At 45.3% G+C, this 25,056-nt stretch overlaps 1 protein-coding gene across 1 annotated transcript in view; it reads left to right on the top strand.

The window, feature by feature from the left end:
• The window catches only part of MISP3 (MISP family member 3), a 29,373-nt gene that overhangs the window by 3,810 nt on the left and 507 nt on the right, over positions 1–25,056 (top strand). Inside the window, exons 3-5 of the mRNA XM_066593722.1 lie at positions 7,772–9,564; positions 16,494–17,066; positions 20,905–20,978. Coding sequence (XP_066449819.1) covers positions 7,791–9,564; positions 16,494–17,066; positions 20,905–20,978 — 2,421 coding nt within the window. The 5' untranslated portion in view covers positions 7,772–7,790. The remainder of the gene's footprint in view (positions 1–7,771; positions 9,565–16,493; positions 17,067–20,904; positions 20,979–25,056) is intronic.

The following is a 25,056-nucleotide window of genomic DNA, read 5'->3' as shown; positions in this document are numbered from 1 at the left end:
TGCGTGTGCAATCTGCAGGGAGATGCGTAATACACTGCGTAATTCCGCTGGAAAAAAGAAACCGTGTCGCCAGTAGAGCAAAATGTGATTGTACTGGGAGTACAAGTTTATAACCATATATAAACGTTGACACTCTCAAGACAGGAATCAATATTGCAAGTGGCTTCATGCATCAGTGGAGAATATGAGAAATCTGGAGCAGAGATAACACGCTGGCCTGGTGACCCCCTAACACCAATTTAGAGACCATAAAACTTTCACATCCTTTATCAGTGGACTAATTATTTACTCCTCTATTCATCCTATTCTGGTATTGTTTTAAGTGCAAATTAATCACACCATGTCTGTGCCTTTTATATGTATGTGTGCATATATATATATTAGAGATGAGCGAACCTACTCGGCCACGCTCCTTTTTCGCCCGAGCGCCACGATTTTCGTGTACTTCCGTACTCGGGCAAAAAGATTCGGGGGCGCCGTGGGTGAGTGGGGGGTTGCAGCGGGGAGTGGGGGGGAGAGGGAGAGAGGGCTCCCCCCTGTTCCCCGCTGCTACCCCCCGCTCCGCCACGCCTCCCCCCGCCCCCCGGCGCCCCCCGAATCTTTTCACCTGAGTACGGAAGTACTCGAAAATCGCGGTGCTCGATCAAGTAATTACTCGAAACGACTAGGTTCGCTTATCTCTAATATATATGTATGCTTCTTCAGATCTATTTCATCATGCCTGAGGAAGGACCCTGATTGGTTTGAAAGCTCGCTGTAATATCATGTATTTTTGTTAGCCACTAAAAGGTATCATATCTACAAGATTAATTGGTTTCTCTTAATGAGAACAATCACCGCTGGTTATACATGTCCTGTATATAGTGATATGGAGCATGAGCTATAACCTGGGTATCTCCTGTATATAATTATATATGAACAACTGCTATAAGTTAAACATCTCCTGTATATAGTGATATGGAGCATGCTGGTAATACCTGGGTATCTCCTGTATATAATTATATATATACAGCTGCTATAAGTTATACATCTCCTGTATATAGTGATATGAAGCATGCTGGTATAACCAGGGTATTTCCTGTATATAATTATATATGTGCAGCTGGTATAAGTCATACATCCTGTATATAGTGATATAGACCATGCTGGTATAACTTGGGTACCTCCTGTATATCATTATATACAGTTAGCTGGTATAAGTTATACATCTTTTATATAATTATATATGTACAGCTGCTATAAGTTATACATCACCTGTATATAGTGATATGGACCATGCTGGTATAACCTGGGTATCTCCTGTATATAATTATATATGTACAGCTGGTATAAGTTATACATCTCCTGTATATAGTGATATGGACCATGCTGGTATAACTTGGGTATCTCCTGTATATAATTATATATGTAAAGCTGGTATAAGTTATACATCTCCTGTATATAGTGATACGGACCATGCTGGTATAACCTGGGTATTTTCTGGGTATAATTATATATGCACAGCTGGTATAAGTTATACATCTCTGGTATATAGTGATATGGACCATACTGGTATAACCTGGGTATCTCCTATATATAATTATATATGTACAGCTGGTATAAGTTATACATCTCCTGCATATTGTGATATAGTCCACACTGGAATAACCTGGGTATCTCCTGTATATAATTATATATGCACAGCTGGTATACGTTATACATCTCTGGTATATAGTGATATGGACCAATGCTGCAAAAAGCTTACAGGTGCCTCTATGTAGGCATTGGAAGTCAATACGAGGATTTATGCCGAGCGAGGGCTTTCCGGGGTGCAACTTATTTTTACGCTAAAAATGTTGATCACGGTCGTGTGAATGGATGAGAAAATGCTAATTATCTCTGGCTGTGATTGCGGAAAATCGTCTGGTTATGCGAATATACACTCGTGTGAAAGAGCCCTAAGGGGCTACAAACAGATTTTCATGTTGTCCTTGAAATGAGTCATGTATGGACAGATTATGCAAAGGGGCAGATCATGTATGTAAATTCATTTTGCAGCTACATGCAGTGCGGTTTAGGTGTGCGTACAGGTTCCGTGGGGGGGCGGGCCAGAGCTGAACTTTTACACTCGGGCCCCTGGGCCCTTAACTATGCCTATATTTATACATATATATATATATACATATAAAAGGCACAGACATGGCGTGATTAATTTGCACTTATAGGGCCCACAGCCGTGACAGACTTCGCCAGCGGAATATCGCAGTGGATTCCGTCATACTGCCCCTGAAAGACCCCATACTCACCCCTCCGGATCCGCTGTGCGCGTCCCGCCTGGCAAGCCGGCGCACATGTGCAGTACAGTGCGTGACGTGCCGGTAGTGTGGGATGACGCGGCCGGCAGGGATGCGATACTTCTGCTGTGCTACAGTTGAAGTATAACGTGATGGTCGGCTTCCATTGACTACAATGGAAGCCGGCTGCATGTATTCCCGGTTTCTTTCATTCCGTAGCGTGAACATTAAGTTCAATAAAACCTAATAGCTGCGGTATAACGCCGCGTTTTACGTGGCAGAAATCCGGCCATGGGCATTAGCCCTAAGAGAACAGGATGAGTAGAGGAGTAAATACTTAATTAGACCACTGATAAGGATGTGAAAGTTCTATGGCCTGTAAATTGGTGTTAGGGGGGCACCAGGCCTGTGTGTGATCTCTGCTCCAGATTTCTCATATGCTCCATTCTAGCATGAAGCCTTTTGACATGTTGATGCCTGCGTTGAGAGTGTCAAAGATTGTTTTAAACTTGTATTCTCAAATTCTTCTCTGGGGGAGAAAGAATTAATAAAATGTAGTCAGGTAGATGTAGGCAAACTTCAATAGATCAATGGCCCCGTATGTCAGTTACGAACTTGTCAGTTTATCGAACTTGACAGCAGGTGGAGCTGCAGAGCAAAACTTAAAATGGTACGTAAATGTGGCCAAAAGTGTGTAAACGCCTTTATTTCATCTACATACATGTACATTGGTGGAGTCTCAAAATTAGGCCTCCTTCAGACGACCGTATGCATTTTCACGTTCGCTCATACGCTACATATAATCGAATGAATGAAGACTTGACCCAAACGAGTCTGGATCTTTATTGGCATATTTCAAGCCAATCACACGGGGTGCTGCTGCATGTATGTTAAAGAAACACGCAGAAGCAATGGCATGCAACGATGGGAAGAAAATGCTCGGAATGGCAATGCTTCATTAAGGCGAGCGGTCTTCTTTTCCCCGTGTTGGACGCAGGGTAACTCCCTCCCTTTTTTCCTGCTGCCATAGAAGTCTATGGTAGCTTGTTGCGTATCACGTCTTTTCACGCGCTGTATAAAACAGGCGAACAATAGCGGTCGTGTAGGTCCTAGTTTTCCTCGTGCGATTATTTTTTGTGGGGAAAAAACGTTTGTGTGAATGAACCTATTGAAATCCAATGCTTCGCACGGTCGCGTTTTATGGCCGAAATGCCTGCATAAATACGGTTATCTGAAGAAGCCCTTAATGGAATTGTTTGTATGCATATATGTGGGACTGCAGGTATTTAGCTGAGGGTCCAGGGACTATGTGAAGGGGTTTTCTCTACAGAAATGCAGAAACTGAGAAGATAAATAGATGATTCTAGCTTTAAGAATGGCTGGTCTGCCAAGGCTCTAGCTAGAGGGAGAGGTTATGACTCTATATTCAGGGTCCGTAGAGGAAGCAGCTATCATAAAAAAAACTGTTGCAAACTAGATGGTGCCAAGTAATTGGGCAGGAAGTATCTTTCTGGCACCCACCAAACCCAGATCATAGTTGTCTACATTTAAGGAGGTTATCCGGTTTTGATGAACTATCCTTAGGATTCTTAGGCTGGGTCATCAATAGCACATCAGTGAGGGTCTGTCGCCTGGGACCCCCACTGAGCTGCTGGTAGCCAGGCCGAAGCGCCCGTGCACTGAACTGATTTCTGCAGTGGCCAGGCTTAATAATTACAGGCAAAATTCCCATTGAAGTGAAAGGCCTGCAATACCAAACTTGGCCACTGCAAAGGGAATGGAGCTGTTTGCTTCCAGCAGAAATCAAGTCAGTGTACAAGTGCAGACAGGCCATCAATGGTCTGCAGCTGGACAACCCCTGATTTTAGTAAGACTTGTGATGTGATATGCTTTGTGAACACACAAGAGACTCATTTTTTGTGGGGTTTCTATTGGCACCATTTTGGGGTACATATAGCTTTTTGGTAGCTGTTTATTCAATCTTTTCTTGGAGAGGGTGTTGTTCCAAAAAGTGCGATTCTGGCGTTATGCATTTCTTTCTTGATTTCTTACATTTTCACGTTCACATAAGATCTGTTATCATTAAGGACCCACAGTCAGGGCAGCTTGGTGTTTTTATGGTCTGCAGACTGTGAGTTCTTAAACTAGTTTTCCAATAAAGCATGACATTTTAATCTTACTTTCGGCGCTGGAGTCTACCATTGTTATGCCATATTTTTGTCTGACAGCATTCACCGTTGGGGCTAAATAACGTGATATTTTCATTTATTGAATTTTTATGGATGTGGTGATACTAATTATTTAATTTTCTTTTATACCATGGCCGGGAAAAGGATTTAAAAATTTCATATTTTTTTTTAACTTACTAATAATTATTTCAACTTTTTTTTTTAGTCTACATAGTGGACTTGAACTAGCGATTGCATAGACAATATATTGCAATACTTCAGCATGTTGTACATTTAAGCTCCCGCCCCCTCCCCTTGTCCATAGCCAACAATGGCAGCGGGCGGGACAGAGCGACACTTAGCTCTGCCCCTGCCGCACCCCACCCACTCACATTGCAAACATCGGAGTGGAGGAGAGAGGCAGAGAGCCGGTGAGGGGGAGGGAAGGGGGGACTGCTTAGATGGAAGCGTATATCGGCCGGCTGTGAAAACACTGGCCGATATACGCTTATGTAAATAAGCCCTTAAGGAGTTGTCTGGGACTTCTAGCATTTTTTCTATTGTTGATCTATGTTTTTGGATAGGTCATCAATAGATGATTGTCGGGCGTCTGCCACTCAGGATTCCCGCCAATCAGCTAATTCCTTGGCATTACAGTTAGGGTTGGTAGTACAGGCGCAGCTCCTACTGAATTCAATGGGAGCTTTGCCTACCCTACCAACCTGGGCCATTGCAGTATGGACAGCGCAATCTGCTTCCTGTGCTGTCCATATTGACAGCAGTGCTAGGAATCAGCAAATCCACGGGGATATCAAGCAGCGGACCTTTGCCGATAATATAATGTTGACCTATCCTAACGATAGGTCATCAATAGAAAGAATGCCCGAAATCCCAGGCAACCCCTTTAATGTCTTCCTATTAAGCTTTACCACATGCAGCGCTTAATAGAGAGAAATTCATGGCAGGCGTGGAAGTCTTCACAAGGTTGCCTAACATTCCGCAACTGCATTGCAGAGGACCATTTGGGGGACAGAGGGATTGCCCTCTGTTAACTATTGAAATGCTGCTGGCAATCCTGGAAGCAGCATCTAAATGGTTAACAGCTGGGATCATAGTTTTCTCCGATCCCAGCTGCTGTGGTCAGGTGTGAACTGTCAATGACAGCTAACACCCACCATGTATGTGGAGGGCTCGGCTTTTGAGCCTGCCCCATACACTGACACCCAACATCTGCTATAGATGTATGGCAAATGTCAGGGAAGGGTTAAATAGACATAAGTTCATCCTTTGGCCTCGTTCACACAATTTAAATGTCAGATGCACATCGGAATTTTCTAATGTGCCTCTGATACTTAAAGGGGTTGTCTCGCGGCAGCAAGTGGGGTTAAGCACTTCTGTATGGCCATATTAATGCACTTTGTAATATACATCGTGCATTAAATATGAGCCATACAGAAGTTATTCACTTCCCTGCGCTGGCGTCCCCGTCTCCATGGCTCCATCTAACGTCAGCGTCTAATCGCCCGGTTAGACGCGCTTGCGCAGAAGGGTCTTCTGCCTTCGGGTCTGCCCGGCAGCAGCTGCGTTCTGGCTCCGCCCCCTTCTACGCGTCATCGCGTAGCTCCGCCCCGTCACGTGTGCCGATTCCAGCCTCCTGATTGGCTGGAATCGGCACACGTGACAGGGCAGAGCTACGCGATGACGTGTAGAAGGGGGCGGAGCCAGAACGCCGCTCGTGCCAGACCGAGCCGAAGGCAGAAGACCCTTCTGCGCAAGCGCGTCTAATCGGGCGATTAGACGCTGAAGTTAGATGGAGCCATGGAGACGGGGACGCCAGCGCAGGGAAGGTAAGTGAATAACTTCTGTATGGCTCATATTTAATGCACGATGTATATTACAAAGTGCATTAATATGGCCATACAGAAGTGCTTAACCCCACTTGCTTTCGCGAGACAACCCCTTTAATCCACAACAGAAATCCGAGGCTGAATTTGGAGTCCTGACACTGATTTGCATGCAGATCCACATGCGGACTAAGACAAACCCACGTGCGGCTACCTGGCGCATATTCCGCGCAGATGCTGCATCAAGAATCGGCATGTCAATTTTATTTCAAAGTCCAAATCCACGATCTATGAAATATGGCATGAACTTCTGTAGCATTCAGATGGATGAAAAAATGGTGCAGAATCTGCATCAGAATTACGTCATGTGAACGGGACCCTATAACTGTATCCAGCGGATATGGTATCTACCACTACTGTGCAATGCTGAAATTACTCATCAGATCTCCTAGCAATAACTAGTCACAGACAGAGGGGTGTTTTATAATGCCCTTGCTGGACTGAGCTTCTTCTGAGTCTTGCTTAGACACAGCTTCCAATTTGAGGAAGCAGAGCTGAAGTGTAAAGCATAGGGGATAGAGCAGCAGCTGCCTGAGGGTGGATTCAAACGACCGTATATCGGCTCGGTTTTCACGCCGAGCCGATATAGGCCGCCTGCAGACGGGCGGGACGGTTCCGGCGGCGAGGATCCTCGCAGCGGGACCTGACCCGAGCGCCTGCAGGGACCAGCGCGTACTCGCCCGGCTGTTTGATATGCCGGCGCATGCGCAGACCGGACCAGCGGCGGGTGAATGATCATGCCGTGGTTTGTTTGCCGCGGGAGATTTTGTTAACGCAATCCTATGCAGGCTTCCAGCGGCGGAAATCCCGCCACGGAATTTCCACTCGTGTGCAGGTGCCCATACGGTGTCCTTGTCTGCAGGGGGGGGAGGATGGAAGAGCCAGGAGCAGGAACTGAGCGGGGCGGGGGTGGAGCTAAGAGGCGGGACTTAGCTCCGCCCCATCTCGTCCCCTCCTATTGCAAATAGTGGCAAGGGGCGGAGGGGGGCGGGAGCTCAGTTCCTGCTCCTGGCTCTTCCATCCTCCCCCCCCTTGCAGATAAGGACACCGTATATCGGCTCAGCGTGAAAACCGAGCCGATATACGGTCGTCTGAATACACCATACGCGCGAGCGCGATATTGGGTCAAGAACCTCCGCCCAATGTCGCGCTTGCCTACGTGCGTTTTTCATGCATTCAAAAACACCTCGTATCATGTCAGTGAAGAAGAATGAACCTATTGAAAACAACGGACTCGATTTTCTGTGCATTCGCGCGTACAAATACACCCGTGTGAGAAATGCCCTAATGCAAATAAAGCAGTAACCGGAGCTAGATACAATGGTGTCCTGAGGAGCTGACACTCTACCATGTTTATAGCCATTGACATTCTACATGGAAGGGACATAAGGTTAATAATAATCATGTTTAACTTTCCTTAACCCAGGACTTCAGCACAATATCCAATGGCATCAGAGCAGAAACTACAGAGCACTGATGATAACCAGTCCAGTGCCGCTGCTGCCCCCGGTGGAGAGTCACTAAACCCTTCAAATTTCAGCCAACCACCCAGCTGCAGTGCTTTTAGTTTTGGCCATGAGGGGGAGCCAGTGACACATCCAGTTACAGCTCCACGTGAGGAACAGGTAGAGGGGACAACAGCCGATGAGGGGCATGGGGTAGTTATAGGACAGCAAGAAGAGGTAGAAAGAGCTGGAAAAGAGGAGGAAGAGAAGACTACGGAAGAGAAGGTGACCTGTGAAGCTGCATCTCGGGTAGAGGTTGCAGAGAATAAGGAGGATGCACCAGTAGGATTATTGGTGTCACTGGATGACAATGGACCTTCAGAGGAGGAAAGAACAGACCAAGGCCTGCAGGTGACAGGTGAGAAGACAGGTCCAAAGGTGATAGGTGAGGGAGCATGTCCAGAGGTACTAATTAGTGAGATAGAGATGCAAGGAATAGATAATGGGGCAGGTCCAAAGGTGGCAAGAGACAAGACAGAAACACAAGTGACAGGGTGCAGAGAAACAGATGAGGAGACAGGTAAGCAAGTGTCAGGTGAGGACACAGATGCCCAAAAAAGATATGAGTTAGGTGGGAAGGTGGAAACAGGGGAGCACAGAAGTGCAGAGATGATTGACACAGGTGTGCATGGAAATCTAGATGCACAGGTATCAAGTGTAGATGAAACGTGGGTAAACATGCTGGTGCACAATATCGTGAAGGCAGCGGCAGGTGAGGGGGCTTGCTCAGGTGAACAGGACACAAGTGCTCAGGTGTGTGTCGAGGCTCCAGATACCACCGTAGTTATGATGGAGAGGGAACATTCCACCATGCAAGAATCGGGAAAGGAAACAATGACACTTGAACAGGTGACATTACACAGAGCAGGTGCAGCTGCACAGGTGGATACTGACAGGCAGATATCTAATGACAACACAGACATAGCACTACACGTGTCACGAGGGGAGCCGGGGGTGCAGGCAAGGGCAGAGCAGGTGATACCTGAACAGGTACATGAAGAAGAAACAGGTATATACAAGCAGGTAGGGGAGGCAGCTGCACACAGGGAAGACTCGGCAGGAGCCCAGGTGACCGTCTCAGGTGAGGAAGTACAGAAGGATATCAGCAGGCATTTGGAAGCAGGTGGACAGTTTATAGCCTCAGGAGAGGAAGCACACAGGGAGGTGACACCTGATCTGGACACACTCCCTGCCAGGGAGGGGACAGTAGACCAAGACCAGCCAGTAGCATGCCGGGAGAAGGAGTGGCCGGCTCTTATTTGCACTGTCAGTGAGGTAGGAACAGTCACAGGAGAGCAGGGAGACGCACAGCAAGGGTCAGCTACACGGGAAGGACCTTCTGACTGGACACCTGAGATGAAGGACAGGGAAATCGTAGAAGATGGGCATAGTCCGACCAACGAGACCCCCATAGAGCGTGAGATCCGCCTGGCAATGGAAAGAGAGATGACTCTACGTCAAGAGAGGGGCATCAGCTCCCCTATTGGGCAGCCAGAGTTGGTTGAGGTGCGCAGAAAGACAATATCAGTGGAGCCAATGGCCATTCCTGGCAAAGAACGTCAGCTGGCGGGGGCACAGATGCAGAGGGAGATTCAGCTAGAGACCCAAAGAGAACAAGACTTGGTGGATCTCGGCAAAGTGATGGGCACCTACGACCGTGGGCCTCAGCAGGTGCTGCAGGAAAAGAAAATGATATTTGAGAGCATGAAAACAGGTAAGTGGTTCTTTCAATTTATTTTATGTAGTAGGTGCTGTCTATTATAACCCACCATGAAGTATGGACCCTTCTTTAGTGCCCAGTGTATAATTAGTGTATAAGAACTACTTATGTTAGAATGGCATGTCAGACCGGGAACAGATATTGTAGTCGGCGTGTGGTGTTCCTAAGTCCTCATTTTCTGCTCAACATCTACCTTCTCCAGAGCCTTCACAAGTTCACAGAAGGAAATGGCACAACTCCAGACTTCTCCACTTTAGCTTGACAGTGAGATGCTAAAGTGATGATCCCGCCAAGTCTGAGATGTGATCTGCTCCACTGTTGGCCTCAAGCAGCAATCTACCACTAGTTGCCATTATCGGCAGATGCCTCCTAAGTCCCTGGCCCACAAACATGGACAGAATGCCCGGCCACCCTTGCCATCACGGAATTCCTCAACAACCCTATTAGAACATCTCCATTTTCTCCACAAGCATTGTTTGTGCTTCTCCCCAGCCCGTCAATGTAGCCTGGTTTACTGTCCAAACAGGTTGCTATGTACCTGATCACCTGTCCACTACAACGACCTCCTCAAGGGGGACTTGTTTTTCTGTCCTAAACTGTTCTTTCCAGCATATCGCCCATCTTATCTAAAGGTGCCCGTACATATTAGATGGAAGTCAGCCATACAAACCCACCAATTTTAGCAGGATCGTCCGACCATCCTATCTATATAGGTGTGCTCGACATTCCACCAACAGCAGATATCTAGGGAAAGAAGGATTATATTTACGAATATAATAATCTTGCACTGATCTGGTGTTACATCCTATATGATCCTCCAGAGCTGCACTCACTTTTCTGCTGGTGGAGTCACACTATACGTGCATTACCTATCTTGTACTGGTCCTTAGTTACATGCTCTATTATACTCCAGAGCTGCAATCACTATTCTTCAGGTGGAGTCGCTGTGTACATACAATACTTATCCGGTACTGATCCTGAGTTACATTCTGTATTATACTCCAGAGCTGCACTCACTATTCTGCTGGTGGAGTCACTGTGTACATACATTACTTATCCTGTAGTAATCCTAAATTACATCCTGTATTATACTCAAGAGCTGCTCTCACTATTCTGCTGGTGGAGTCACTGTGTACATACATTACTTATCCTGTACTGATCCTGAGTTACATCCTCTGTTATACTCCAGAGCTGCACTCACTATTCTGCTGGTGGAGTCACTGTGTACATACATTACTTATCCTGTACTGATCCTGAGTTCCATCCTGTATTATACCGCAGAGCTGCACTCACTATTCTGCTGGTGGAGTCACTGTGCACGTACATTACTTATCCTGTACTGATCCTGAGTTACATCCTGTATTATACTCCAGAGCTGCACTCACTATTCTGCTGGTGGAGTCACTGTGTGCATACATTACGTATCTTGTACTGATCCTGAGTTACATCTTATATTATACTGCAGAGCTGCACTCACTATTCTGCTGGTGGAGTCACTGTGTACATACATTACTTATCCTGTACTAATCCTGAGTTACCTCCTGTATTATACTCCAGAGCTGCACTCACTATTAGTCACTGTGTACATACATTACTTATCCTGTACTGATCCTGAGTTATATCCTGTTTTGTACAATACAAGATGTAACTCAGAATCAGTACAGGATAAGTAATGTATGTACACAGTGACTCCACCAGCAGAATAGTGAGTGCAGCTCTTGAGTATAATCCAGGATGTTAAGCCCCATTTACATGCAAAGATGATCGCTCAAATTTTGCTTTAAAAGACAGTTTGAATGACAGTTTTGAGCGATCATTTTGCATAGCTTATAATGGGTACTAATGCCTATTAGTAAAGGCCCATTTATAGTGAGCGATGGACGCTCAAAAATCGCTAAAAAGCGATCGTTTGAGTGATCATCGTTGCATCTAAATGCGCATCCATCGTGCACTGCTAGCTGATCGTTAAATTCAGGCCAACCTAAAAATCGTCTTTTGGCCTTATCAGGAGTTTTCCGAAGGTAGTGCTGATAGCATTATTACCCGTGGGAGAACAAAGGAGCTGAATGGAGATAAGAGCCCCCGTGCTATTAACTGCATTCAGCGAAGGCTTCATTTGCACACTAAATAGCTATTAAGTAGCTGAGTAGCTACTTAATAGTTTATGCCGTCACTCAAACTGTCCTTTGAGCGATCTTCGCTCCATGTAAATGGGCCTTAACTTATCGGCTTCATTTGAAATTAAATGAAGCTCCCTTCGCTGTATACAGATAACAGCAGGTGGTCTGTTATCTGCATACAGCTGCATTGCTCTACCACAGGACAGCAGCTGAAAACAATTTTATCAGCACTCCCGCAGACAATCAGAGCGTATGGTCCCTTCTATCAGCTGGCCGGCCGAACAATGGTTTTTATGCTAAACTACGATGGTAGCATTTACACGCAACGATTATTGCTCAAAATACATCGCTTGAACGAATTTTGAGCGATAATCGTTGTGTATAAATGGGCCCTAACTCAGGATCAGTACAGGATAAGTAATATATGTACACAGTGACTCCACCAGCAGAATAGTGAGTGCAGCTCTTGAGTATAATACAGGATGTAACTCAGGATCAGTGCAGGATAAGTAATGTATGTACACAGTGACTCCACCAGCAGAATAGTGAGTGCAGCTCTGGAGTATAATACAGGATGTAGCTCAGGAGCAGTACAGAATAAGTAATGTATGTACACAGTGACTCCACCAGCAGAATAGTGAGTGCAGCTCTGGAGTATAATACAGGATGTAACTCAGAATCAGTGCAGGATAAGTAATGTATGTACACAGTGACTCCACCACCAGCTGAATAGTGAGTGCAGCTCTGGAGTATAATACAGGATGTAACTCAGGATCAGTACAGGATAAGTAATGTATGTACACAGTGACTCCACCAGCAGAATAGTGAGTGCAGCTCTGGAGTATAATACAGGATGTAACTCAGGATCAGTACAGGATAAGTAATGTATGTACACAGTGACTCCACCAGCAGAATAGCAAGTGCAATATTGCTGCCATGTGTTCTAACATAGTATAAAGAATGGGGTTGTCTAAAGCCAATAACCCCTCTAACATTAAATTTACATTTCCCCATATGAGATATGAGCCCACCGAAGTAGGTGAGACTGAAGACATCCAGCTTATACAGAAATTGTGCATACCCCTTTAATTACATAACAAACCCTGGTTTATCTCATGGGCCCTATTGTATCTAGGGCCGTTATCATGTCATAGCCTGCGTCCCTTGGAGGATTCTATCTTCTGGTGTGCTAGTCCAGCCATGATGTTAATCTCTGCTCCGACACACGTCTCTATCCACCTGTGGTCTTCTACCCGTCTTCAGCCTTACCTGCACCTCCTCCATAGCATCCCCTGGGCACCTGTGTTTCTATACCTGCCACTTCTCTCACCGCTCAGTCCTTTACCTAGCATCGGTGGAGTTCTCATAATTGTTGCTGCTATACACTAAAATAATAAGACTGCAAGATGTTAGCCTCGTACTTCAGGGAGCATTCATGGTAAGGATGCGTGGCATAGGGTGTGCCTTTCTGCAAACCAAAACTAGTGCCAAGACAAGGGCATCAAGGTCCCAGTTCGGCTTGAATAGCAGATGGTGCATTGAATGACAATTATGGCCTAGTTAGTGGCCCAACTTTGCAAAGGAGGGCGCAGATCTGCTAGTGACCCCAAAAGAGCAATACTGATAGAGAATTATAGCTCGATGTCCCAAAGGTCCTTAGCAAGGTAAAACAACTTTAGGCCGCCTGCACACGGGCGGAAATCCCGCGGCGCGATTTCCCGCGGGATTTCCGCCACTGAAAGCCTGCATAGGAGTGCATTACAATACACACTCCTATGCAGACGGCCGCGCGAAATGTCGCGCGGCAAACAAACCGCGGCATGTCCTATTTCTGTGCGGAGCTCGCAGAGCCTCGCACAGAAACGTCACTCACCCGGCCGCCGGCTCCGGTCTGCACATGCGCTGGCTGCCCGGCAGCCGGCACATGAAAGAGCCGGGGCCGCCAAGCGCGGGTGAGTACGCGCTGCTCCCTGCAGGCGCTGGGGTCGGGTCCCACGGCGAGAATTCTCGCCGCCGGATCCGACCCGCCCGTCTGCAGGCGGCCTTAGATTTAGGACCCTTATCTAAAGTAACTCCAGTGGTGGAACTGCTTATGGAGATCCAGCTAGTGTAGGGAATCTTACAGGCAATGCTCCCTGGGAAAACGTATGCAAAATAGCTCTGCTCTGGAGGAAAACTCTCTCTAGTGCCACCTATAGGTGACTACCCTGGAAGTTAATGTTCATAACCGAAAATAAGATGCTATCATACTTAATATCTGGTTGAGTCTGCTTCCAGAGGTCTCTGCAGTATTTGTGCCCCTCATTCAGCAGGACTTCCCAGCATGGTAATTGTAGGATTGTAAAAGGGTGTAGCGTTATAGGGTATAATTATCCCGCTGCAGAGCTGCCATTATAGGGAGTGTATATGATACTGCCTCTTCATTACCCTAATACAACCCGCGCTTCCTACTGTATAGACCGCGTTTCCTGGGATCTTCATAGGGGTCTTCTGGGACTTGTACACGGATGGCCTATCTGTAGGCTACGCGGACACTACTGTAGGAAAAACTCATCCATGTTGAGTCTGCAAAGAAAGCACTTTATCCGTGTGCAGTTCCGTGTGCCATCTGTATGCGGTCCGTGTGCCATCTGTATGCGGTCCGTGTGCCATCTGTATGCGGTCCGTGTGCCATCTGTATGCGGTCCGTGTGCCATCTGTATGCGGTCCGTGTGCCATCTGTATGCGGTCCGTGTGACTTTTTACTTTTGTATGCCATTCCTTTTTCACATCCGAAAAAAAAAAAATTAAACGGACCCAATTGTGTTTTTGCATCTGATGAGAAAACTGAGAGCTCACGGACTGCGGACCGCAGATGGCATCTGTAGTCCGTATATTAACTGGACAGTCAGTCGCTTGTGTGCCAGAGGCCTTAGCACAGGCAACCGATATTGGATCAGTGGAGTCTGATCCTCGGCACCACCATGCAAGACAGAGATACGCTTTGGGGCTCATTCACACGAACATATTTGAATAGCGTATTACGCACGTATAATAGGCGGTACATCGCAGCAATTCAAATACATTCACATTCGCATGCCCCACTCACACTAGCGTTTTTTCAAAGCAGCATGTTCCCTTTCACCGCATATTACGCCCTATTGTTCTCTCTGGGTACGAATAAAACGCTGTAAATACATGATACATTGCGCATGTGCGGCATTTAATGCCTAACGCCGCTAAGAAACAGAACGGGGGGAAAAAAGAAACTCGTCACACTGTGCATGAGGGCGTCATGGATAATGCACAATCGCTACGATGCGACAGCTGGCTCACTTCCAGCTCATATAGCGCATATGGCTGTGTGAATTAACCCTTACAGTGAGGCTACGTGCACATTTGGCAAAGTTGCTGTGGAGTCGCCAGAGCGGAATATCTGCTGCAAACCCACAGCGCAAAATAAACATGAGAATCGGCGCCATTTGTTGCATATCTCACCCCCTCAATTGAGGATGTGGGATCGCACTGCCAATCCGCAGCTAAAATTTCCAGACAGATTTAGTACAGGTTTTTTCACAGTATTCGGAGGACATTTTGAAAATCCCATCCACATTGCTGCTGCTGTAAATGCCGTATCTAATGTGTACGGGCACCTTAACCTTGGAAGTCCTATAACCACTGCGGATCCCTGAGCGGTTTACTAGTCGTGGCCATAGGCAGACATAGATTGTCCAATGTATCCAGCAATCACCAGTCTTAGGCTTCTTTCACACAAGCACATAAACCGCGACAGCGTTTTTACGTTTTCACGCCTGCTCCGTATAAGCACCTGAAAGGGCGTTTTTCTGCAATCAGCGTTTTCTCGTCCATTCACACGGCCGCGAGCGTCGTTTTTAGTGAAAAAATATGCCGCCCCCCGGAAAACCGTCACTCTGCCAAAATCTTCGGGATGCCTTCCAGTGTCTATATAAAGGCACCTGTAAGCTTTTCGCAGCGTTGGACACTGCAAAAAATGCCACCACCCCCTTCTCTTTCCCTGCTCCCATAGGAGTCTATAGGACCCGCCAGCGTATATTGGACAAAACATAGTTCCAGAACTATCTTTTGGCTGAGCGTATATGCGCCGGACACATATAGGTTAAATTTTTCACGCTGCCGGTGTGAATGCCTCTCATGAGCGCGTATATACACCCGGGGGTAAAAATGCGCCGTTTATGCGACGTGTGAAAAAAGCCTAAACAATAGTCTGTGTATTTCTGGTTGTCGTAACAATCTGTACCAGGGTCCCAACATGTTGAAGTACTGCGCTCCTCATATGGGGCAGAGACCTGTTGTGCTCCCATAGGCACCAATGCCCCCGGTACGACCACAAGCACTGCGCCCCCTATGCTTTACTCTGGATATCGGTGGTAGGTGAGATCTCAGACTTCACCAATTTCATCTTACCTTTATGTAAAACATATCAGATCAGTTTACTGACATTTAATAGCAATTGGCCTGGATTCCCCCATGTAGGTTCAACTTCAGATTTTATGTCCACTGTGTCTTTGTTTATGATGGGAGTGATTTTGCATTGCTGATGTCCCAGCAAAATATCTATAGTTTTAGAATTGTGTAATGATGACTATATGCTATAACGTTGGTCCAACTGGGGCTAAATCTAGATATCCATCTACAACATAGACGTGAGTGAGGTGGATGGTCTCAATGTGAAGTAGAAACCTATGGCCAAGTAAAGCTAAAACATTCTGTTATATTCAGAAATCCTGTTTAAAAGGACTTAAAAAGAGCCTTGAGACGTATAATCTCTTGTATTCCTTACAGAGCCATCTGATCCTCTGATAGTGAAGAAGCAAAGTGAGTCCCAGCAGCAACAGAAGCCCCAGGAAGCCCCCCCAACATATATCTCTCTATCAACCAACCATGTGGTTCCTGTAAAAGAGGCCAAGAAGGGTCCCTCATATGCGGAGGCCAATGGCAGTAATATTATCATCATAGAGCACAGCTCTGTGCTCAGAGGGTCCGCCCCAAGGAACACCTTCAGCTCCGCCCCTGCTGATTCCCATCGCTCCACCCCTGCTGATTTCTCCCGCTCCACCCCTGCTGATTCCTTCGGTTCCAACCGTAGAGCAATCCCTGCTGAGATCTCCCAAACAGACTCCCCAGGATTTCCTCTTCCACGTTCTACTGACTCCCCTGTTCCTCCTGCAAGTCCTTATAAGGCACTCCGTTCTCCGAGTCCACGTTCCTTGCTGGAGAGAGAAATAGAGGAGGTGAACGAGAGAGAGCGGGAACTCCAGAAACAGAGAAGTAGCGTTTATGGGATGGACGACAGTGTTGGAGAGACCATAAACACGCAAGAGATGACTTCTGACTTCCAAAGTGTCTATGAACCAGGTAAGACATTAACCATGAAAAATCTATAGTTTTAAAGTGTAACTAAACTTTTAGGAAACTTCTGACATCTCAGAAGCTTTGATTGGTGAGGGTCCAGATGCTGAGACCCCATGATCCCTAAAATGGAGGAATAAAAGTGTTCTGCTGAGTGCTATGTATCTTCGACTTTGATTGGTCAGCGTTGTATAGACTTTCTACTGAGCCCATACACTGCTCCAAGCAAAGTCAAAAACGGACGAATCTGTACAATACTTAGATAATCGTCTCTATACCTTTGTTTTAGCAATTGGTGGGGGTCTGAGCGCTCGGATTTCTATCAGTCAAAGCTTCTGACGTGTAAGAGTTCAAGCATGTGCGTGGCCTCTGCGGGGGGGTTGATGGCAGAGGATCTGGAAGAGAAAGGGTGGATCTGCCCAGTAATTAAGAGACACCTGAGTGAGAAGCTCCTGAGTTTGGCTACCTGATGCCTTCTTCTTTTGGCCTACCTGATGACTTTGAAAGAGAGATTGCTACGAAATGAGTGTGACAAGGGTTGATGGCCCTAACGCTGGCAAGGTGATTGACTATGGACTTTGATGCTGCTGTGATATGTTATAGCATTAGGCCTGGTAGAGATGGCTGATAGTCTGTTAGTTAGTGGCCAGCCGGCCAGGTATTATTTTTGTATGTGTACTGTGAAACCTGTGAAAACAGTGTGAATACTGCTGTAAATAAACAAACCCAGTTTTTACTAATGACCGGTTGTGGATGTGAACTCCTGAGGTGTAGTAGCCCATCTAATGAGGAAAAGATGTCAATCTGAGTGTGATTAACCCCCAAGTTATCACACATGTCAGAAGTTTTGAAAAGTCTAGTTGGATTTGAAGGGGTTGACTGGTTTAGAAAATCCATATTCAATTGCCTTAATAAGGAATTGCCAGTTAAAACAAGAGGGTCCCTCTTGAGTAGCTACAAAGAGCGTCCGTCACTCTGGAGGACCCAGTGCAAATCTGCACATTAAACGCACATCCCATTAATTTCCCCATAGATAACAGCTGCTCGTTGGGGTTCTTCCCAGTAGCCAGACAAGTTGGAGTCAGCTCATCTTTGGGGGATCTTTTTACCAAAAAAGGGATTGTCCTACGTGGGGAACCCTTTTAAATTGGACCCATATCACTCTTTTCCAATAAAACAGTGTTTAGTAAATGCAAGTCACTGAGTTGTCCTCATCAGTCAAGTTGTTAAAAAGTTTATGTCTTATGGACCTTTTACATGTTCTGTTTCTCAGCCCAATGCAAACGATCACCAATCACCAAGCATGTCATTCGGTGTTTGTTTGCTTTTGTTTACATGGGCCAAGAATTGCAGCGCTAGTGGGTAGTACAATCGTTAGTCTCTATAAGCCAGTTGTACATCTGCCTGCTCACCCAGCCAATCAGAGAGCGCTTTTAGGTTCGCCACAATCAGCAGACGAACGAGGCCGATTGTAGCACTTTTACAGGGCCCAAAAGTTGGGTGACGACCAGTATGACTGTCATCACAGTATCTAGTGTTCCTACAGTTGGTAATGATGACCTGCCCAAAAACAGCGCCAGTGAGCCATTCAGCTGAAGGGGTTGGCACATAATACCACATTTCCTCTGAAGAATGAATGGCCAACTTCCCTTGGCGATGACTCTTGATCGTCACGGTTTCTGAGCCCAAAGTCTTGATGGGACAACTTGTTAATTTCCTGTCAGCAATATAATGCCCGTACAAACAGTAACATAAATAATATACTATATCTGTAATCAGTGTTTTGTTAGACAAGGTTAGTTCCCACTGAACGCTAACCTGTGCCGTCCTGTCTTAAGGAGCATGATGTCACATAGCGCGGTCGGGCAGGCGTCTCCAAATATTACAGCACACTGCTTTCATTCATAAAGACAATTATGCAACCTATAAGACACAAGAATAGCATTAGTATAATTACTATAGGGTGTGTTTGGACATATTGATCACTGCTTCTACATCGCACCCACATATTTATTGCCTTATTTAAATAAAGAGGGGTCCCTTGCTTAAGATGGCCCTCTACTTGTAATGGGCGGAGAGCTCGGCTTTGGAGCATCGTTGGCGTCCATTGCAATCAATCAGACTAGTATAATCAATGACCATCAGGGAAATGGTTAATTATAAGGGCTGCTAGAAGTGAGATCTGGAACACCCAAACCAAACTGTATAAGAGGGGATATAGAAATCGTCCTTAGAAGAACTATGCACTGCAGTAGTAGTATTGTAAGAATAGGGGTCTATGACTATTATTCCTTCAGGCTGTCAGGGGTCACCCATTCTACTAATAGATGGGGGGGACAAAGGTGGGACATAGGGATGTAAAATCCATCCTGTCCGATCCTTCTTGGTTGGGAACTGTTGAGCCGGCACCATGAGATTGTTGTTGAATTCCCCATGTAAAATCTCAACACGGACAGCACACGGACCCATTATAGCCAATGAGGCGTTGCACAAGAGCGCTGCTTTCATATGGACTGATGGTCCACATGAAAAAAATCACAGCATGTCGTATTCTGGTCCGTGTCATAGACCAGAATCAGAAATGCAATGTCCCCTGCCTGCGGATCTGGCAAAGCACATAGACATGTAACTGTGTGCTGTGCGATGCAAGTTGTATCCGGGAATGTCAGATGAAACTTGTATATGCCGTGTGCATGAGCCCTTAGGCAACGGATGACCTATCTTAGTTAATTACTGATATGAAAGTGTTAAGATGATCTATGTTACACCTGTTATTCAGGGGTTAATACAGTTAAAGTCCAAAGCTTGTGCAAGCAGTGTGGCCTTGTTAGTGGGGGCTTGAGCGTTTCCTGGAGACCATACTTAGTCATTGTATTCCTTGTTCTCATCAATGTAGTTGATGTATGCACACGTCACATCATGTATTCACTCGTCAGTACTAAACTTTTGTAATGATTTGCTACTTTTCTGCTACAATAAGGTGTAATTTGGGGTGCATTTAGACGCAAAGATAATTACTCAAAAGATGGCTTTTGAGCGATCATTTTGCATAAAACTACTATTCGTTACTAATGCCTATTAGTACCAATTAGTAGCGTGCGAGCCGCCCAGAGCTGTAATCAGGGAACACACCACCCCCTGTTCTCTGAATAAATTCCCTTTGTTCTGCCATGGAGCTGACAGCTGAGACAATGTAATCAGCTGTTATCAGCACTCCCTGGGCAGAGCACAGCGTGCGGTTGTCTTATCAGCTGTTCTGCTGAACAATGAATTTCAAGCCGAACTGAAATCCATAGTTCGGCTGAAAAGTGAAAGCTGGGCACATTTACATGCCATGATTATCGCTCAAAAGATGGAGAATTTTGAGCGATAATCGTTGTGTCTAAATGGGCCTTGTGGGTGCCGTCCCCTGTGATTGGACCACTACACATTCCTTTGCTCTACTCAAAAGGATGACAATAGCAACTTCACACATAGTTGATGTCTCTTGTTCTTCCTCCAATGATCATCACTCAATTCTCAGATCCTGGTAGCCTTATCGCCGGAATACTCCAACAATGATCACTCTGGGCTCTGGGTTACAAGCAACTTAAATGTGACAGTTTGCTACTTTGAATGGTGACCCCAGACCATAATAGAGAGGTTTTGTAATTACCCATAAAGCTTTTTACAGGGACACCGTATGATAATTTGCAGCTACCAGACGTTGGTATGACAGTGACAGACAAGCCTAATATTAAGTAGAGCGTTTGTTGAACTTAGTTGTGCAACGACCTAACCCGGGAGGAGATGTTATTGTACCGGCTAGTCACTCAACACGCATAATCCATGTTTTCTATTTCAGAGCGTCCAAACTGGGGGAAGTTAGAGGTTAACTGGCCACCAAACAAAGAGGCTGCAATGAATGGACAACAACAGGTAATGCAGGCCGGGGGGGGGGGGGGGGGGGATGTAGACATGTCCTGCGGGAGAAGGGTCTTTAAGGTTAGATTTAGGGTTGCCATTATGGGTCCAAGCCATGGTTGAAATGACCATTGTCCAAACATGTCACCAACACTGTTACCCCTCTAACCCAAGCCCCTTACTATACCACCCTTCTCATTTAATGCCCTGTATGGAGATATTAGGGCATTACTGCGTCCCTGGTGACCCACAATACAATGCCCCGTCCCAGATGACACACCTGACAGTGGCATTTATTGCTCATAACTGCTTATCCAAAGCTCTTTGTTTCCTCATGATGATCTAGTGCTTGCCAACATTAGCAATAAATAGTTTTCCTCTGATGCCATCACGGTCATCCTTGGTGAGCAGTTGTCGAATTGCAGTGATCCAGTGGCTCTAAAGCCAAAGATTTAAATATTCCACTTGTGGTCTAGTGTCATAACAAATTATACTTTTGGTGTGTGGATTAACCCCTTAGTGACAGCCAATATGCCTTTTACTGACCCCACTACTGGGCTTTTAACCTGCACATACATTTTCTAAGACAATGGGTTAGCTGACTACTGACAGCCAGGCTCCTACTTTAACTGCCGGATGCGGAGAAACCTCTGATCCTGGCAGTGTAAGCCCTTACATGCCACAATCAATAGCAACTACAGTATTTAAGCAGATGACAGGGAAAGAGAGGGTTCCTTCTGTCACCCATCGGCATCCTGCAGTGTGATTGCAAGGTAACAATAGGTTCCCATGGCAGCTGGAAGCCTGACAAAGGCCTCCATGTCTGCCCTGTAACTCTGCCTATTAGACCACACCTCTGGCAGAGTCTAATAGGCTGCTGTCATAGGCTTAGTAGACTGCACTACATAAGTAATGCAGTGTACTATCCTACCGATCGAACTATCGCAACTTCAAGTCTCCCTGAGGGACTATAAAATATCGTCAAAAAAAGTTCAATAAAGTTTGATTTAAGATCTTTAAAAATCCAGTTTAAACAAAACATTAATTTTTCCCCACAAAGACCCTTTTGCAATGGACAAAACAAAATTAAATTAAAAAAGCATCACATAATAGGTCTTAATGCATTTGTATTGAGCCAGTCAACGAAGATATTTAATTTATCGCACATGGTGAACGCCGTAAAAATAATTTGAAAGAACTAACGCCAGAATTGCTATTTTTATTTTGTTTGCCTCCCGAATAATATAAAAAAAATGCAAAAAAAAAATGTCAATGTCAACAAGTCATGGCTCTTGCAATGCGGCGATGACAATTGCTTGGCCCTTAAAGGAAAACTAAGGCTTGTCACCAAGGGACTAAATATTTTTGGTGTCTACTAGACTTTGGTGAACACGGCCCTGGTGTCCAGTGAGTTAATAAACAACATTCATGTTGATGAGTTGAAACAAAGAATATCGCAGGAGTCTAGTAGGTTAATAGATAATATTCTTTGTAGTGGGTTATTATTAATATCCCTAGTGAATTACTAATATACCTAATGTATAGAATAGAGATGAGCAAACGTACTCGTTTAAGACAATTACTCGATCAAGCATCGCTTTTTTCGAGTAACTGCCTAATCGGGCGAAAAGATTCGGGGTGAGCGGGGGGTTGCGCGGGGGAGTGGGGGGGAGAGAGAGCGAGCTCCCCCCTGTTCCCCACTGCTACCCCCTGCTCCACCCTGCCGCCCCCCCACCCCCGGTAACAATTACAATCAGTAGGGATAACATCACAAATGTTAGTTGACGTCCAACTCTCTGACGGTGGGTTTCTGAGGACTTTGTGTGCTGTTTCCATGCTTACTGCTGGATGGACGGGGGATTTTTGCTTACAGATGCAACCTTTTCCTTAATATTGGAGTATCACTCACGCATTGTGGCCCGCCGGGGGAAACTTCACCAAACTTTGTTCAAAAACGTTGAGCACTAATATAAGACTGGTAGATGTGAAAATCAAGGCCATAAAACGCTCTCCTGTCTTCGTTGGCAGCTATTTTGTCTCAGATTCCCCCTTGCAACGACTACAGCAGAATAAAACGGACGTCTTCCTGTTACACAGTTGTATTAAATGAAAATTTTTGAGTTTCTGCTTCCATTGATAACAAATTTCTGCATCTGAGTGTCATTAAACGCGAACTATGAGGGTCTTGCATCGGGAAGATCATTTGTAATAACCCTGGATGTCTGTTGGGTTATTAATAATATTCCTGGTGTCTAGTGGGTTACTAATATAACTGGTGTCTAACTAGGTCAGTAATATCTATGGTGTATACTTGGTTACTAATGATAGTCCTGGTGTCTAGTGGGTTACTACTATACCTAGCATATAGAAGATTGCTAATATGTCTGGTGTCTAGGTCGCTAATATACCTTGTGTCTGGTGGGTTACTAATATACCTGATGTCTAGAAGATTGTTAGTATTTCTGGTGTCTAGTGGGTTATTAATGATATTCCTGGTGTCTATAAGGTGTTAATATGCCTTACCTCCGGCAAGGTGCTTATAATATCCCTGGTGGCTAAATGGTCACTAATATAACTGATGTCTAGAAGGTTTTTAATACTTCTAGTGTCTAATGGATAATTAATAATATCCCTATTGTCTAGTGTGTTAGTAATATAATTGGTGTCTAGAAGGTTGCTACTATCCCAGATGTCTACTGGGTTATTAGTAATATCTCTTGTGCATAGTAGGTTATTACTAATATCCCTGGTGTATAGTGGGTTATTGATAATAATATATCTGGTGGTTACTAGGTTATTAATAATACCCCTTGTGTCTAGCGAGTTGTTAATATGACGCGTGTAGTAGGTTAGAAAAAATATATCTGTTGTCTATTGGGTTACTCATTTATCTAGTACATAGAAACATTGATAATATCCACAGTGTCTAGTGGGTTATTACTAATATCCCTAACATCTAGCAGGTTTACTCACATTCCTAATATCTAGTGGGCTATTACTATTATCCCTGGTGTCTAGTGGGCTATTACTATTATCCCTGGTGTCTAGTGGGCTATTACTATTATCCCTGGTGTCTAGTGGGCTATTACTATTATCCCTGGTGTCTAGTGGGCTATTACTATTATCCCTGGTGTCTAGTGGGCTATTACTATTATCCCTGGTGTCTAGTGGGCTATTACTATTATCCCTGGTGTCTAGTGGGCTATTACTATTATCCCTGGTGTCTAGTGGGCTATTACTAATATCCCTGGTGTCTAGTGGGCTATTACTAATATCCCTGGTGTCTAGTGGGCTATTACTAATATCCCTGGTGTCTAGTGGGCTATTACTAATATCCCTTGTGTCTAGTGGGCTATTACTAATATCCCTTGTGTCTAGTGGGCTATTACTAATATCCCTTGTGTCTAGTGGGCTATTACTAATATCCCTGGTGTCGGTGGGCTATTACTAATATCCCTAGTGTCTAGTGGGCTATTACTAATATCCCTAGTGTCTAGTGGGCTATTACTAATATCCCTGGTGTCTAGTGGGCTATTACTAATATCCCTAGTGTCTAGTGGGCTATTACTAATATCCCTGGTGTCGGTGGGCTATTGCTATTATCCCTGGTGTCTAGTGGGCTATTACTAATATCACTGATGTCTAGTGGATTACTGATATAACTAGTATTGGTTTAGCACGATGTATGGTTTAATATAATACCCTTGCCATCTGGTGTTTATTGCATGAGTAGTGATGAAGCTAACATCTAGTGACATAATAATATTAATGCATTAAAGCATTAAAGGGGTTTCCCACTAAAGACGTTTACTACCTATTCAAAGAATAAGGGATAAATGTCTGAGTGCTGGGTGTCCCACCATTTGGACCCCTAGCGATTCTGAGACTGACACACCCGAATGCCCCGTGTGAATGAAGTGTCAGCGTGCATGCTCATCCGCTGCTCCATTCACTACTATTGGACAGTTGGAGATTGATGCACTTGCTTATCTCCCTCTGTCCCGTAGAAGTAAAGGGAGTGGCAGTACTGCTATATTTTACTTGGGGCATTCGGGTGTGCCTGTTTCAGAATCTTGGGAGGTCCTAACAGTTG

This window comes from Eleutherodactylus coqui, chromosome 2, assembly GCF_035609145.1.
Source record: "Eleutherodactylus coqui strain aEleCoq1 chromosome 2, aEleCoq1.hap1, whole genome shotgun sequence".
NCBI lineage: Eukaryota > Metazoa > Chordata > Amphibia > Anura > Eleutherodactylidae > Eleutherodactylus > Eleutherodactylus coqui.
Note: the sequence above shows the minus strand (reverse complement) of the source record. Positions and strands in the feature narration are given on the sequence as shown.